Source organism: Heterodontus francisci, chromosome 7 (genome assembly GCF_036365525.1).
Source record: "Heterodontus francisci isolate sHetFra1 chromosome 7, sHetFra1.hap1, whole genome shotgun sequence".
NCBI classification, from domain to species: Eukaryota; Metazoa; Chordata; class Chondrichthyes; order Heterodontiformes; family Heterodontidae; genus Heterodontus; species Heterodontus francisci.
Genome location: NC_090377.1, coordinates 12,422,576 through 12,439,816, shown reverse-complemented (window position 1 = coordinate 12,439,816; position 17,241 = coordinate 12,422,576). Strand labels below are relative to the sequence as shown.

The following is a 17,241-nucleotide window of genomic DNA, read 5'->3' as shown; positions in this document are numbered from 1 at the left end:
GGAAGGCAGATGGGATACTTGCCTTTATTAGCTGAGGCATAGAATAGAAGAGCAGGGAGGTTATGATGGAGCTATATAAAATGCTATTTAGGCCACAGCTGGAGTACTGTGTACAGTTCTGGGCACCACACTATAGGAAGGATGTGATTGCACTGGAGAGGGTGCAGAGGAGATTGACCAGGATGTTGCCTGGGCTGGAGCATTTCAGCTATGAAGAGAGACTGAAAAGGCTAGGTTTGTTTTCCTTGGAACAGTGAAGGCTGAGGGGGACATGATTTGAGGTATACAAAATTTATGAGGGGCATTGATAGGTTAGATAGGAAGAAGCTTTTTCCCTTAGCAGAGGGGACAATAACCAGGGGGCATAGATTTAAGGTAAGGGGCAGGAGGTTTGGAGGGGATTTGAGGAAACATTTTTTCACCCAGAGGGTGGTTGGAATCTGGAACGTACTGCCTGTAGGGGTAGTAGAGGCAGGAACCCTCTCAAAGTTTAAGAAGTATTTAGATCAGCACTTGAATCGCCATAGCATACAATGCTACGGGCCAATTGCTGGAAAATGGGATTAGAATAGATAGGTGCTTGATGGCTGGCATGGACACGGTGGACCTGTTTCTGTGCTGTATAACTCTATACTTCCATTGCCTTTTGAGGAAGAGTTCCAAAGACTCATGATCCATGAGAAAAAATTTCTCATCTGTCTTAAATCAGAGTCGTCCGTGCAGAAGGAGGCCATTCAGCCCATCATGTCCACACTGGCTCTCTGAAAGAGCAATTCTGAGTTTCATTTCCCTGCCTTCTCCCCGTAACCTTGCACCTTCTTCCTTTTCATATAACTGTCCAATTCCCTTTTGAATGCTTCAATTGAACCTGCCTCCACCACGTTCTCAGGCAGTGCATTCCAGACCTTAACCACTCACTGCATGAAAAAGTTTTTCCTTATGTCACTTTTGCTTCTTTTACCAAATACTTTAAATCTGTGCCCTCTCATTTTTGATGAGAGTGGAAACAGTTTCTCCCTCTCTACTCTGTCCAGTCTTCATGATTTTGAATTCCTCTATCAAATCACCTCTTGACCTTCTCCTCCAGGGAAAACAGTCCTAACTTCTCCAATCTATCTTCATAACTGAAATTCCTCATCTCTGGAACCATTTTCATTAATCTTTTCTGCATTCTCTCCAATGCCCTCATGTCTTTCCTAAAGTGCGGTGACCAGAACTGGATGCAGTACTCCAGCTGAGGCCGAACTAGTGTCTTATACAAGTTCAACATAACTTACTTGTTCTTGTACTCTATGCCTTATTAATAAAGCCCAGGATACTGTAGGCTTTATTAACAGCTCTCTCAATATGTCCTGTCACCTTCAATGACTTATGAACATATACACCTAGGTTCCTGTGCCCCCTTTAAAATTGTACCCTTTATATTGTGTCTCTGTGTTCTTCCAACCAAAATGAATCACTTCACATTTCTCTGCGTTGAACTTCATCTGCCTGCCCATTCCACCAACTTGTTTATATCCTTTTGGAATTCTACCCTATCCTCCTCACAGTTCACAATGCTTCCAAGTTTCGGATCGTCTGCAAATGTTGAAATTGTGCCCTGTACATCAAGGTCTATGCCATGGATATACATCAGGAAAAACAAGGGTCCCAACACTGATCCCCGGGGAACTCCGCTACAAATTTTCCTGCAGCCTGAAAAACATCCATTAACCAGTACTCTTTGTTTCCTGTCACTCAGCTAATTTCGTATGCATGTTGCTACCATCCCTTTTATTCCATGAGCTACAAATTTACCTACCCCACGTGGAATGCAGTAGTTCAAGAAGACGGCTCACCACCACCTTCTCAAGGACAATTAGGGATGGGCAATAAATGCTGTTCTAGCCAGTGACACCCACATCCCATGGATGTATTTTAAAAAAATAATTATTCAGATGTAAAAGCTTTTAATACAAAGTAGACGTAGGCCTTTCGAGCCTGCTCCACCATTTAATAAGATCATGGCTGATCTGATTGTGGCCCAGACATCACCATCCCTGGGTATGTCCTGTACCAGTGGCAGAACAGACCCAACAGAGGTGACGGCACAGTGGTATACAGTTGGGAGGGAGTTACCCTGGGAGACTTCAACATTGACTCCGGACCCCAGGAAGTCTCACAGCATCAGGTCAAACATGGGCAAGGAAACCTCCTGCTGATTCCCACCCAACTTGGCTGATGAATCATTGCTTCTGCATGTTGAACACCAATTGGAAGAAGCACTGAGGGTGGCAAGGGCACAAAATGTACTCTGCGTGGCAGACTTCAATGTCCATCACCAAGAATGGATCGGTAGCACCACTACTGACCAAGCTGGCCGAGTCCTAAAGGACATAGCTGCTAGACTGGGTCTGCGGCAGGTGGTGAGGGAACCAACAAGAGGGAAAAACATACTTGACCTTGTCCTCACCAATCTACCTGTCGCAGATGCATCTGTCCATGACAGTATTAGTAGGAGTGACCACCGAACAGTCCTTGGGGAGGCAAAGTCCCATCTTTACATTGAGGATACCCACCATCATGTGTGGCACCACCACCGTGCTAAATGGGATAGATTTCGAACTGATCTAGTAACTCAAAACTGGGCATCCATGGGGCGCTGTGGGTCATCATCAGCAGCAGAATTGTATTCAACCACAACCTATATCACTCACTCTACCATTACCATCAATCCAGGGGACAAACCCTGCTTCAATGACGAGTGCAGGTGGGCATCCCAGGAACAGCACCAGGCATTCCAAAAAATCAGGTGTCAGCCTGGTGAAGCTACAACGCGGGACTATTTGCATGCCAAACAGCAGAAGCGGCATGTGATAGGGCTAAGCAATCCCACAGATCTAAGCTCTGCAGTCCTGCCACATCCAGTCATGAATGGTGGTGGATAATTTAACAAATAACAGGAGGTGGCTCCAAAAATATCCCCATCCTCAACGATGGGGGAGCCCAGCACATCAGTGCAAAAGACAAGGCTGAAGCATTTGTATCCATCTTCAGCCAGAAGTGCCAAGTGGATGATCCATCTCGGCCTCATCTAGCCAAGCTATTCCAGTTCAGCTACAACACTGGCATCTACCCTGCAATGTGAAAAATTGCCCAGGTATGTTCTATCCATAAAAAGCAGGGCAAATCCAACCCGGCCAATTACCGCCCTATCGGTCTACTCTCAATCATCAGCAAAGCGATGGAAGGGGTCGACGACAGCGCTATCAAGCAGCACTTGCTCAGCAATAACCTGCTCACTGACGCTTAGTTTGGGTTCCATCAGGGCCACTCAGTTCCTTACCTCATTACAGCCTTGGTTGAAAAATGGACAAAAGAGCTGAACTTCAGAGGTGAGGTGAGAGTGACTGCCCTTGACATCAAGGCAGCATTTGACTGAGTATGGCGTCAAGGAGCCCTAGCTTGTCTGCCCCTCTTCAGAGGTTACATTCGTGCCCGGGTATCCCTGGAGAAGGAGCATGTGGCGTCTGCTGGTTCACTTGAAGCTTTCCGTGACCAGTGGGAACTGCAGGGGCTGGAGTGCATCATCGATGCCGAGAATGGCATTTTAATTTGAGTTTTGTTTTATTTATATGTTTTTAATAAAGTTATTTTTTTTATTCATTCATGAGATGTGGGCATCGCTGGCTAAGCCAGCATCTATTGCCCATCCCTAATTGCCCTTGAGCTGCCTTCTTGAACCGCTGCAGTCCATGTGAGGTAGGGACACCCACTGTGCTGTTAGGAAGGGAGTTCCAGGATTTTGACCCAGCGACAGTGAAGGAACAGCGATATAGTTGCAAGTCAGGATGGTGTGTGACTTGGAGGGGAACTTGCAGGTGGTGGTGTTCCCAGTTATACATTTAAATATACATTTAAAATGTATTTAAAGGGGGCCTGGGGAATAAAGGCCCCCTCAAGCAAAATAAAAGGGGCCTGGCATATAAAGGCCACCTTAGAAAAACAAGAAATAAAAGGGTTAGATGCAAAATAAAAAAGAGCCCTAGCAAAACGAGTCAATGGGAATCAAGAGGAAAACTCTCCACTGGTTGGAGTCATACCAAGCACAAAGGAAGATGGTTGTGGTTGTTGGAGGTCATTCATCTGAGTCCCAGGACATCACTGCAGGAGTTCCTCAGGGTAGTGTCCTAGGCCCAACCATCTTCAACTGTTTCATCAATGACCTTCCCTCCATCATAAGGTCAGAATGGGGATGTTCACTAACAATTGCACAATGGTCAGTACCATTCGCAACTCTTCAGATACTGAAGCAGCCCGTGTCCAGATGCAGCAAGACCTGGACAACATCCAGACTTGGGCTGATAAGTGGCAAGTAACATTCGCGCTACAAGTGCCAGGTGTTACAACCGAGGTGGGAGGAGTGCACTGTTTATTCTAGTTCCACTTCTCCACAGGTCACAGCATATATTTAAATTTTCCCACTTACCGATACAGTTGATCATATACTCTATTTTCCCTACAATAAAACACACCAACCAGGTTTCTTAAATAAACAACAAAATTAACAGTTTATTATAATCCAAGTCTTATCCAATAATGCAGTAAAACATACACAAATTGAAATATTAGAGCCCTTTATTTATCTTAGCCCCTCACACACACACATACATACACACCAGTTAACTGGAAAAATAAAAGGGATTTTTGTTTAAAGGACTGAAAAAAACCAGGAAAAAAAACACTTAGGCTGAATACCTGAAGCCAAAAAAAGACATGGAAAGATCTCCTTTGTTTTGGTTTGGTGTCCCAAATGCGTGTCGACGGCTATCACTGGGATCTTCCTAGAACAGTTCTTTCCAGGCGATGTTGAAGATCAGTTTGGGTAGGCTTTCCAAGAAATGCAGCTACAGAAGCTTCAATTAGATCCTACAACAGAAATGCAGCAACAAGGGTTTTCAGTTTACTCTCCACTTGCCTGGATGGGTGCCGCTCAAACACTCAAGAAGCTCGATGCCACCCAGAACAAAGCAGCCTGCTTGATTGGCACCCCATCCACCACCTTCAACATTCACCCCCTTCACCACCAACACCCAGTGGCAGTCGTGTGTCCCATCTACAAGATGAACGGCAGCAATGCACCAAGTCTCCTTAGACAGCACCTTGCAAACATGTGACCTCTACCACCTAGAAGGACAAGGGCAGCAGATGCATGGGAACACCACCACCTGCAAGTTCCCCTCCAAGTCACACACCATCCTGCCTGGGAACTGTATCGCCGTTCCTTCACTGTTGCTGGGTCAAAATCCTGGAACTACCTTCCTAACAGCAATGCTTGTGTACCTATAGCCCAAGGACTGCAGCATTTCAAGAAGGCAGTTCACCACCACCATAGGCAATTAGGGATGGGCAATAAATGCTGGCCCAGCCAGCAATGCCCACATCCCACTAAAAAATTAAAAAAACTTTTATAGACGGAATGATGCTCACCATGGGTGAGAGATAAATAGGGACAGCATTCCACGTGTAACTGCTCGACTTTGAAATACTGCCATGGGATATTTTATGTCCACTGAGAGAGCAAACGGAGCTTCAGTTGAAAGTCTCATCTGAAAAATGGCACATCTAACTATGCTCCCTTAGGTCAGAGACTCAGAAGCCAGAGTGCGACCATCTGAGCCACAGCTGACAACAGGCTTCCAGAGGAGTTTGTGGACAATATTGGTGATGTCCAAGCAGCAATCTCTTGTGGAGGAACTTGAGGACAATTAATGGGGTGGGGGAGAGGAGCAACCAAGCAGAGGACCGCAATGTACAAAATGCAGCAGCAAGCACAGAGGGTGTGAACCAGTTGTCTCAGTGCCTAAACACATACATACATAACCACAAGTGGCTGCAACACTGAGCGACAGGCGCATGCGTAGTGAGCCTCCAGCCTCACCGACAAGCGCATGCGTAGTCATTGTGATTGTTCTTGCCGAGACGGACATGCGCGTTTAAATGGTAACGCATGCGCAGCGGCAGCCTTGAAGCTTTTGGAGGGAAAGCGGTTATGCCAGAAGATTCCTCAATCGCGGCGTCGAGGTGAAACATGGTACGGCTCCGTGCGTGAATAAGGCAGCGGGAGACGCAAGGTTTACTGGCGGGTATCTGAGGCGGGCAGCGGCCTAGTGGTAGTGGGTAGCCTCCCTCCCCCCACTACTGCTTCATAAGCCCCCATCCCCTCCCCCCACTACTGCTTCATCAGCCCCCATCCCCTCCCCCCACTACTGCTTCATCAGCCCCCATCCCCTCCCCCCACTACTGCTTCATCAGCCCCCATCCCCTCCCCCCACTACTGCTTCATCAGCCCCCATCCCCTCCCCCCACTACTGCTTCATCAGCCCCCATCCCCTCCCCCCACTACTGCTTCATCAGCCCCCATCCCCTCCTCCCACTACTGCTTCATCAGCCCCCATCCCCTCCCCCCACTACTGCTTCATCAGCCCCCATCCCCTCCCCCCACTACTGCTTCATCAGCCCCCATCCCCTCCCCCCACTACTGCTTCATCAGCCCCCATCCCCTCCCCCCACTACTGCTTCATAAGCCCCCATCCCCTCCCCCCACTACTGCTTCATCAGCCCCCATCCCCTCCCCCCACTACTGCTTCATCAGCCCCCATCCCCTCCCCCCACTACTGCTTCATCAGCCCCCATCCCCTCCCCCCACTACTGCTTCATCAGCCCCCATCCCCTCCCCCCACTACTGCTTCATCAGCCCCCATCCCCTCCCCCCACTACTGCTTCATCAGCCCCCATCCCCTCCCCCTACTACTGCTTCATCAGCCCCCATCCCCTCCCCCCACTACTGCTTCATCAGCCCCCATCCCCTCCCCCCACTACTGCTTCATCAGCCCCCATCCCCTCCCCCCACTACTGCTTCATCAGCCCCCATCCCCTCCCCCCACTACTGCTTCATCAGCCCCCATCCCCTCCCCCCACTACTGCTTCATCAGTCCCCATCCCCTCCCCCCACTACTGCTTCATCAGCCCCCATCCCCTCCCCCCACTACTGCTTCATCAGCCCCCATCCCCTCCCCCCACTACTGCTTCATCAGCCCCCATCCCCTCCCCCCACGACTGCTTCATCAGCCCCCATCCCCTCCCCCCATTACTGCTTCATCAGCCCCCAAAACCTTCCCCTGAAATACTGCTGCATCCCCCCCACAGCCTCCCCCCAAATACTAATCATAACCCCCCAGACTTTCATGCTGCTCCAAACACTTGTTCAATGGATAGTGACGTGATTCAAACCTAACAATTCAAACCTAACATTGCAGACCAGCATCTGCTCAGGACACCTACATATTGGGAATAAAATCTGGCTTGCTGAGAATGGGTAAAAATCCCATGACTACCCAGTTTTGAAGGTATGAGAGGCAGAAGCTGAGTAATGCGATAAGATTACTATCGATGAGAAAGCACTGTTGGAAAAGTTGGCTGAACTCAAACATGGAGAGGGCACTAGATCATGAATTTCATGTATTGCAGAATGCTGAGGGAGGTCAATGAAGAAATGGCAGAGATTCAGATCCACACTCTTTCATGACCACAATCTTTCACATGTGCTTGGATAGTGACGTTGCACCAGATGAACGGAGGATTGTCAGTGCAACTCCTCTCTTTAAGAAGGGCCAAAGGGATAAACTGAATAATACAGACCAGTCTGCTTAACATCAGTGTTGGGTAGGCTTCCTGAGGTCATAATGTGGATTTGGACTAAAATGCGGTTATTTAGAAAAACATGAGCTAATTAAGTACAGCTAGCACAGATCAATTTAAACCAAGTCATGCCTGACATGTTTAACAGTGAGGAAATAATGGAGTGCATTGATAGAGTAAATTCTGTGGATGTTGCACATGTACATTTTCGGAAAGTTCACAGGGTGCTGCATAGGATTTTTTTTGATAAAATTAAGGCACATAGTGTTAAAGGGAATGTAGAATAAATCCACTGTCATTGTTAGGAAGTTGGCTTAAGGAGAGAAACAGTCGTGGTTTGTTTACTTTTTTTAGACTGTAGGGATCTAAAGTAGTTCCACCCAGGGCCAGTGTTAAGACTATTGCTCTTTCCATTATATATAAATAGTCAGATCTCAGTATCAACATTTGCAGATAACACCAAATTAGATACCTGTAACTATGTTAGCTGTGAAGAAGATTGTCAACGATTTCAAGAGAACTTGGGTTTATTTAGTTTGGAAGTACAGATATCAGATGAAATTAGATGCGGAGAAATACAAGGTTATACATTTGAGGAATAGAATGAGAGAAAATGTACTCTAAATGGTGAAACTCTAAACGAGTGGAAAAGCAAAGAGACTTAGGCGTAAGTTATGTGTTGGTAAAGGAGGAGATTGTGTTGAGGAGTAGGGGGAGAGACCAGGGTGTGACAGGTGGTAGAATGTATAGCTATGTGGCAAAGTTCAGTGGGGGAGCAAGGTGTCATCACCTGTGGGCTCTGTTCTAGTAAAGGCCAGGAAGACAATGCAGTGATTCGCAATAAGGTCATGGATGATGTGTTCGCGAGTGAATGGACATTTGGGGGGAAGTGCAGGGTTGAGCGTGGGGAGGTGGTGATTTATCTGCTGGCAAAGTCCAAGGGGGTAATGTTGAATGGAATGATTAGAATGGGAGGGGTTAGCTCCCAGTCAATGCCAGTGAGAAGATGGGCAAATGGGGAAGCCGCTCGTAAGCCTCAATGGGCTTTTCGCAGAACGCCAAAAGAGACACAAAGAGTTTCTATGGACTTACTTAAGGGGGAGTCTAGAATGGTGGCAGGAAAGTAGGATGTCAGAGGAGCATGAGCTTTGGGTAGGGACGGAGGGGGAGAACCCCAAGATTGGAGAAAGGAAAAGTGGCATGGCTGATTGACAGAAATTGGAGGAGACAGAAGAGAAGGAGCCAAGAGACAAAGGGAGATCGAAGTAATGGAGGGGGGGGGGGGGTGGTTGTGGGCCAGGTTTGAAGTGACAGCTGAAATGGGCTCATGAATGGACACAGAGGAAATTCGGTTTACGTGGACACAGCAGAGATTAGTGGAGAGGTGTCATGTCATAATCAGAAGCTTCCCCCTGACTCTAACTCCAACAATTTTTACACAGTATATTCTGTATCATAATGTTGAAAATAAATTGTTACAATATCCAATTAACTGTCAACTCACAGGTGCATAATTTTGCTTGATCGATAACCTCACCAAACGCTAACGCACTCCGCAAAGCAAATGTAAATTCAACATAAGTTGTCCTTTATGTTAGGTGTCTTATGTGGATTTACTGGCACTGATCTCTGTTATGTGCTGAGTCACTGTTGGTTTATTGCATGAAGGTACTGACTGCTTCTCTGCGGTGACTATTTTTTGGTTTCCTAAGTTAGTCAAGGTTGTCCAACCTTTTCACATTGGGGCCACATTACAATTTTTGTCTTACATGGGGGGCCGGTGAGACAATTCCAGAAAGATAAAGGCATTAAAAATTTACCTTACTATTAATCAAAACAACAACAAATGTGCATTTTTGTGAAGAAGCTTTAAATGAGCACACTAATTTATTGACGTACTTTCTCTTCACTATGTTGGACACTGATTTGGTGAGATACCTGGCATTTCTTTGCTTGCGCAACTAGTCAATGTTTGCCCACACACTTCTTGCAGCGATGTGGAGTATTCCAGATAAATGTCATTCTGTCAGGAGTGATTTTGATCACTCTCTGTCCCCCTCTCTCTCCGTCCTCCTCTCTCTTTGCCCCTCTTCTCTCTCTCTCTTTACCCCCTCTCTAAGCTCCCTCTCTCTCTCTGCCCCCTTTTTTCTCTCTCTCTCTCACCCTCTGTCCCTCTCTCTGTCTATCCCTCTTTCTCTCTCTCTCTCTAGTCCCCCCTTTGTCCCCCTTTCTCTCTCTCTGTACCCCTTTTTCTCTCGCTCTGTCCCATTTTCTGTCTGTCTGTCCCTCTTTCTGTCTCTCTCTCAACCCCCCCATCCCCCTCCCTCTCTCTGTCTCCTCTCTGTCCCCCTTTCTCTCTATCTCAGGCTCGAGGGGCCGAGTGACCTACTCCTCCTAGTTCATATGTCCGTATCCCCCTAGATGGTATCCTCCTTTCTCTCTCTCTTGCTGTCCCCCTCTTTCTTTCTCTCATTCCGCCCCTCTCTCTCTCTGTCTGTCCCTCTCTCTCTGTCTGTCTGTCCCCTTTCTCTCTGTCTGTCCCCCTATTTCTCTCGCTCTGTCTATCCCCCCTCTCTCTCTATCCCCCTTTCTCTCTCCCTTTCTCTCTGACAGTTGAAGCGAGCAGGAACACTGAGCAGACAGTTGATCAGCTTTTAAAAAAAAATGTCAAGTCTGGTTCACAGCTGACAGCTGCTGACATCCAAAGTCCCAACTTTGGACAGACTTGGGGTTTTTTTACAAGCCCGCTGGAAAACTGAGTCTGTCCGAAGTTGAGTAACGGCTGTTCCCAATGTCGGCAAGTGTCAGCTGTGAAACTGAATTGCGATCTTTTTAAAAAGCCGGTCTGACCAAGGGAAATTTCTCATCTCCAATCATGGACCCCAGGTGAGGATGAGGAATGGTCCGGTACAGTTTACACCCGCAGGCTGGATGGAAACCTTTGGCAGGCTGGATCCTGGCCCATGTGCAACCCTGGGGTAAAGGAACCAATCCCTGGTTTGTCCTCTCTCACTACCCTGTAAGTATGCATGAACAGCCCTAAAGAATTGTAAGTTTTTAATTATTGTTTTCCAAAGGATATTGTTTTGGGTTGCTAAAAGAATAATTTTTTTATACTTCAAAGTATTTTTTACAGTAAATCATATTGTTATGTTCCTATCCATGTTGAAGATTTATTTTTAATATTACAGACTGGAGTTTCCCTGTTTCAGAGAAGAAATTCCTTATGTATCTCTTCATAGAATTTTCTGTTCCATTGTATCGTCATAGAGAGATACAGCACTGAAACAGGCCCTTCGGCCCACCGAGTCTGTGCCAACCAACAACCACCCATTTATACTAATCCTACATTAATCCCATATTCCTTACCACATCCCCACCATTCTCCTACTTACACTAGGGGCAATTTACAATGGCCAATTTACCTATCAACCTGCAAGTCTTTGGCTGTGGGAGGAAACCGGAGCACCCGGTGGAAACCCACACAGTCACAGGGAGAACTTGCAAATTGCACAGGCAGTACCCAGAACCGACCCCAGGTCACTGGAGCTGTGAGGTTGCGGTGCTAACCACTGCACCACTGTGCTACTGTCATGTAGTGGTTAGTTGCATATCACGTCTTATAAATCCCCCAGCCCATATCAGCATTAACCTCCAACCTTATATCCCCTCCTGATTGCTGTGTTCGATCCACTTAAAGGCTTGCTCAAGTCTGCAAAATAAAACCCGACCCGAGCCCGACAGAACCACATTCGACCCGAGCCCAACCCGGTCCGAGTCCTTCTATTTTGTCCTGAGCCCGACCCAACCAAACCCAACCATCAGTTAACTTACCTTTTGTTTTTCACTTTGTTGCTGATCTGCACAAGCTTAAAATAACTGTAACAAAACCACCTTTCTAGTCCAAAAATTAAATTAACATTGGAGCCACTTACCTGTGATAGAGCGTGTCCGACCCGAGCCCGATAGCCGGACCCAGAAGTGCAACCCGACCCGACCCGAACCTGACACATGTCTTTGGGTCCCATTAGGTTCGGGTCGAGTAGCAGGCCTTTAGACCCACTGTTTAAACCCCTCACCCACCCATGTGCCACCATTTGTGGGAGAGTTTTAGCTTTTTGGGTCCTGCTGTTTTGTACTCTGTCTAAACCTCTTTCTTTAAAAACCTCCTGAAACCCCATTCCTTCCTTGGTTGCCCATTCAAATCTCCTCCTTCCTGGCTTGCTGTCCACATTCCTTACTCCTGTTGTGAAGTACCTTGTCTTGATTCTTACATGAAAGGAGCCATATAAATGCAAAATGTTTTTGGAATATAAGCTTCATTTAACTAATTAGGATTACTGCGACTTGTGTTGCTGTTTTAACCTGATCTGCTTTGTACCAATTTTTGTACTTTTTGTCTCACAGCATGAATGTATCTCCATCCATATTGGCCAGGCTGGTGTCCAGATAGGCAATGCCTGTTGGGAGCTGTACTGTTTAGAACATGGTATCCGGCCTGATGGTATTATGCCCAGGGACTGGACTTATGGAGCTGCAGATAACTCCTACAACACCTTCTTTAGTGAGACTGGTGCTGGAAAACTTGTCCCACGAGCTGTGTTCATTGACTTAGAGCCAACTGTGATTGGTAAGTCGAATATGAACATGTTCTTCATCACCTCTTTATTTGAAGCATTCATTTCTTTTTTTTAAAAATTGAATAGCATAATGAGTTGAAACACTTATTCAATATTGGGGACACATCTTACGTACATCTCAGATCAAAACATGACCTTTACTATACAAAGTCTGTTCAGGATCATCTACGCATAGCACGTGTACAAAATACAGTAAAATGATCAAAGTATTTTGGTTCTGAAGAAGGTTATTTTCTCAACTTGCATAGACTAGGTTTGAATTACCTCGAGGGGCAGGCCTTTGTCCTTCTCAGTAATATTTAAACTTTCTGCCCTGGTGGGGTTTAGAATAAGGTAAACATCAGGCCAAATGGAATGATGAAGGTCTCGCTCTGCCGTACTTACGGCAGCAATGGCAGGACCCACAGCTTTAGGGCTTCCGTTTCCTTCCTCTTTTACTGGACTTTCAGCTTAGCTTTTTGATGAGCACATAAAGAAAAAAAGGTTCAAAAATCAGCTGGCTCCTGAAAATTTACTACTCTTCATTCTAGATGAGGTCCGTACTGGTACCTATCGCCAGCTATTCCACCCTGAGCAGCTCATTACCGGGAAGGAAGATGCTGCCAACAATTACGCTCGTGGGCACTACACCATTGGCAGAGAGATCGTTGATCTGGCTCTGGACAGAATACGCAAACTGGTAATCTTTTTAATGGAATGCAGAGGCCCAAACCTTCCAGCTGAAAGTCACTAAATGTATGAAATGATATGGACAGGAGCATTCTTCTCCCTCCCTGGGTGAGTTCTCAGTCACACCTGGGAGGGGGAGAAGAGAGAGCAGAGGTGAAGAACTTCCTTAGGGAAGAAGGACATATTGGTGAGTGAACCAGCCCATGCTGTTGTCATGAACTCTGACTGGCGATTTACATAGCAGTGGTGGGTTAGGCTTTTCAGTCAGGCTGAGGTTTGTGGCAGGCTGAAAGGAGGCAAGAGAATGGAGATATATGTTAAAACATTTTTAGTGTAAAAGTGAGCTGCCGTTGCATTAGAAAGGTTCAACTGAATAATTAAATAGCTCCATCCTTTTTTGCCAGAGAACTTATTACTGTCAGTTACAACAGTGACTGGAGATTGCAATAAGAACAACAGCTTATATTTATATAACACCTTTAACGTAATAAAATGTTCCAAGGTGCTTCACAGGAGCATTATAAAACAAAATATGACACTGAGTCACAAAAGGAGATATTAGGTCAGATGACCAAAAGCTTGGTTAAAGAAGTAGGTTTTATGGAGTATCTTAATGGAGGAAAGCGAGGTGGAGACGTGGAGAGACATAGGCAGGGTATTCCAGAGCTTGGGACCTTGAATTAAAACCAGGGATGCGCAAGAGGTCAGAGTTCGAGGACCACAGATGTATCAGAGGGTTGTGGGGCTGGAGGAGATTGCAGAGATAGGGAGGGGCAAGGCCTAGGAGGGATTTGAAAACAAGGATAAGAATTTTAAAATCAAGGCTTTGCTTGAATGGGAGCCAATGTACAGGGGTAATAGGTGAATAGGACTTGGTGCGAGTTAAGACAGAGTTTTGGATGACCTCAGGTTTAAGGAGAGTAGAATGTGGGAGACCAGCCAAGATTGTTTTGGAATAGTCAAGTCTACAGGTACCGAAGGCATGAATGAGGATTTCAGCAGCAGATGAAGTGAGACAGGGGAGCAGACGACCAATGTTATGGAGGTGGAAATAGGTGGTCATAGTGATGGCACAAATAGGAGGTCAGAAGCTCATCGCGGTGTGAGATATGACCCCAAGGTTGCAAACAGACTGGCTTAATCTCAGATTGGAAGAGGGATAGAACAGTAGCTAGGGAACACAGTTTGGAACGGGGACCGAAAGCAATAGCTTCAGCCTTCCCAATATTTAATTGGAGGAAATTTCTGCTCATCCAGTGCTGGATATCAGATAAGCAGTCTCATAATTTAGTAACAGTGGAGGAGTCGAGAGGGGTGGTGGTGAGGTTGAGCAGAGTGTCACCAGCATACATGTGAAAACAACGCTGTGCTTTCTGATGATGTCACGAAAGGGCAGGATATAGATGAGAAATAGGAGTGTGCCAAGGATAGATCCTTGGGAGACACCAGAATTAACCGTGCGGGAGCAGGAAGAGAAACCATTGCAAGTGATTCTCTGGCTACGATTAGCTAGATAAGAATAGAACCAGATGAGAGCAGTCCCACCCAGCTGGGCGACAGTGGAGAGGCGTTGGTGGAGGATGGTGTGGTCAACCATGTGAAAGGCTGCAGACAGGTTGAGAAGGACGAGGAGGGAAAGTTTACCTTTGTCACAGTCACATGGGATGCCATTTGTGACTTTGATAAGAGCTGTTTCAGTATTTTGGCAGGGGCAGAAACCTGATGGAGGGTTCAAACATGGAGTTTCAGGAGCGATAGGAACAGATTGGTCCTCATTTTAGAACATAGGGAATCGATAACTAAAAAAAAATCAAAATTCCTTGATGGCTGTTTTGAGAAAGAAGGGCCTTACATTTTATACAGTGCTTTCATGACCTCAGGACGTCCCAAAGCCATTGAAGAAAAAGCGTACAGTTCTGCGTAGATCAGTGGTAGATCAGAAGATTGGACATAGAGTATGCGAGAAAGCTAGCTAGAAATATAAAAACAGACAGTATGAATTTCTACAAGTATTTAAAAAGTAAAAGAGTAACTCAAGTGAGCGTTGGTCCTCTAGAGAGAGAGTAAGTGAGTCTGGGGTATTAATAATGGGTAACAAGGAAATGGTGGAAGCATTGAACAGGTATTTTGTGTCAGTCTTCACTCTAGAAGATACAAAAAACCTCCCAAAGATACTTGAAAAACAAGAGGTAAAAGGGAGGGAAGAACCTAAAACAATCACAATCAGCAGGAAAAGAATATTGGGAAAACTATTAGAGCTAAAAGCTGACAAGATATCAGACTTTGATGAAAGGCCACAGTCCTGAAACATTAACTCTGTTTCTCTCTACACAGATGCTGCCAGACCTGCTGAGTATTTCCAGCACTTTCTGTTTTCATTTCAGAGTTCCAGCATCTGCAGTATTTTGCTCTTAAATTCACCCCAGTGTCTTGGACAATATTTATCCGCCAACCAACATTGTTAATTATATATTAATTAATTATTTAACTGTATGAGGCTCCTATAGGGACAGGCTAAAACTGTGGCTGTTGGGTTTGGAGGTGCATTTTTTAAATGTGTATTTCTGCAGATAAAAGCTTACAGGTGTGTAAAAATTAGGCTCCAGTTAAATCCTTCACTGCCTGGCTATCTAGAATGGAACAAACACCACATAAGCAGATGACCTGATCATTGTCTCTTTGCTATTTCTGGGATCTTGCTATGTGCAAATTGGCTCACATATTTCTCACATTACAATACTGATAAACTTCAAAAATACTTAATTGACTGTAAAGCACTTTGGGAAGCCCTAAGGTCATGAAAGGCACTATATAAATGTAATGGGTTTCCTACTTTCTAAATTGAGGGAAAAAATTGTCTTTGGACTTCTCTCCTTGGCATTTACTTCCTTCTTTAAGAACATTTTCTAATAGAAGAATTTAAGCAAGATGCTTATGTTTACACTTAAAATTGTCTGCCATTTTAATTCTGAGCATAGAAATATGGCTGGCTAATCCAGCATATATCCTATTTTTCATAGGCTGATGATTGCACAGGACTCCAGGGTTTCCTCGTGTTCCACAGCTTTGGTGGAGGCACCGGTTCTGGTTTCACTTCCCTGCTGATGCAGTGTCTTACTGTTGACTATGGTAAGAAAACCAAGTTTGAATTTACCATCTATCCAGCGCCTCAGATCTCAACGGCTGTGGTTGAACCCTACAATGCCATCCTCACTACCCACACCACCCTTGAGCATTCTGACTGTTGCTTCATAGCAGACAATGAAGCCCTCTATGATATCTGCCGCAGAAACTTGGATATTGAACGTCCAACGTATACTAACCTGAACCGGCTGCTCGCTCAGGTTGTGTCCTGTATTACGTGCTCCCTTCGTTTTGAAGGTGCTATGAATGTTGATCTGATAGAATTCCAGACCAATTTGGTTCCATATCCACGCATCCACTTTCCTTTGATTGCCTATGCACCAGTGATCTCAGCTGAGAAGGCTTACCATGAACAACTGTCAGTGGCTCAGCTCACCAGTGCCTGCTTTGAGCCTGCCAACCAGATGGTCAAGTGTGACCCTCGCCATGGCAAGTACATGGCTGTAAGTATGCTCTATCGAGGTGATGTGGTACCAAAAGATGTCAACTCCGCTATTGCCACCATCAAGAGCAAACGCAGCATTAGATTTGTTGACTGGTGTCCAACTGGTTTCAAAGTTGGCATCAACTACCAGCCTCCCACCGTAGTGCCTGGTGGGGACCTGGCCAAGGTGCTACGTGCCGTGTGTATGCTGAGTAACAGCACTGCCATCGCTGAAGCCTGGGCTCGCCTTAATCACAAGTTTGACCTGATGTATGCCAAGCGTGCCTTTGTGCATTGGTATGTGGGTGAAGGGATGGAAGAAGGGGAGTTCTCGGAGGCCCGTGATGATTTAGCAGCCTTGGAGAAGGATTATGAAGAAGTTGGCATTGACAGTGCTGATCTTGACCGTGAGGAATATTAGAATGTCTAAAACCTTGTTCCAAAGATGAAGTTAGCAGGAGTTAATAAAGTGATTAGCTTTTTCTTGTCTCTGTGGTTTTCCATCATGTCTGTAACCACACTGCATTTTTGTACTATTTATTTAAAAGTAGAGGTAATACTGTACTTGTTTAAATGGTGCTGGCTGGGCTATTCTCATGCCCCTGCTCTTTAACACAGTGAGTATAGCTGGGCTATAAAAGGACTAGAAAGCCACTAAGTTTAATCGGGTGTACAACTGCCCTC

At 45.8% G+C, this 17,241-nt stretch overlaps 1 protein-coding gene across 1 annotated transcript; it reads left to right on the top strand.

Annotated features, from left to right (window-relative positions):
- The first annotated feature begins 8,432 nt into the window (after positions 1–8,432).
- Positions 8,433–16,978, top strand: LOC137372365 (tubulin alpha chain-like). Its single transcript, XM_068036254.1, has 4 exons — positions 8,433–8,624; positions 12,088–12,310; positions 12,851–12,999; positions 16,010–16,978. Exons 1-4 carry the CDS (start codon positions 8,433–8,435, stop codon positions 16,976–16,978), a joined length of 1,533 nt encoding a protein of 510 aa, XP_067892355.1.
- Positions 16,979–17,241: the final 263 nt, after the last annotated feature.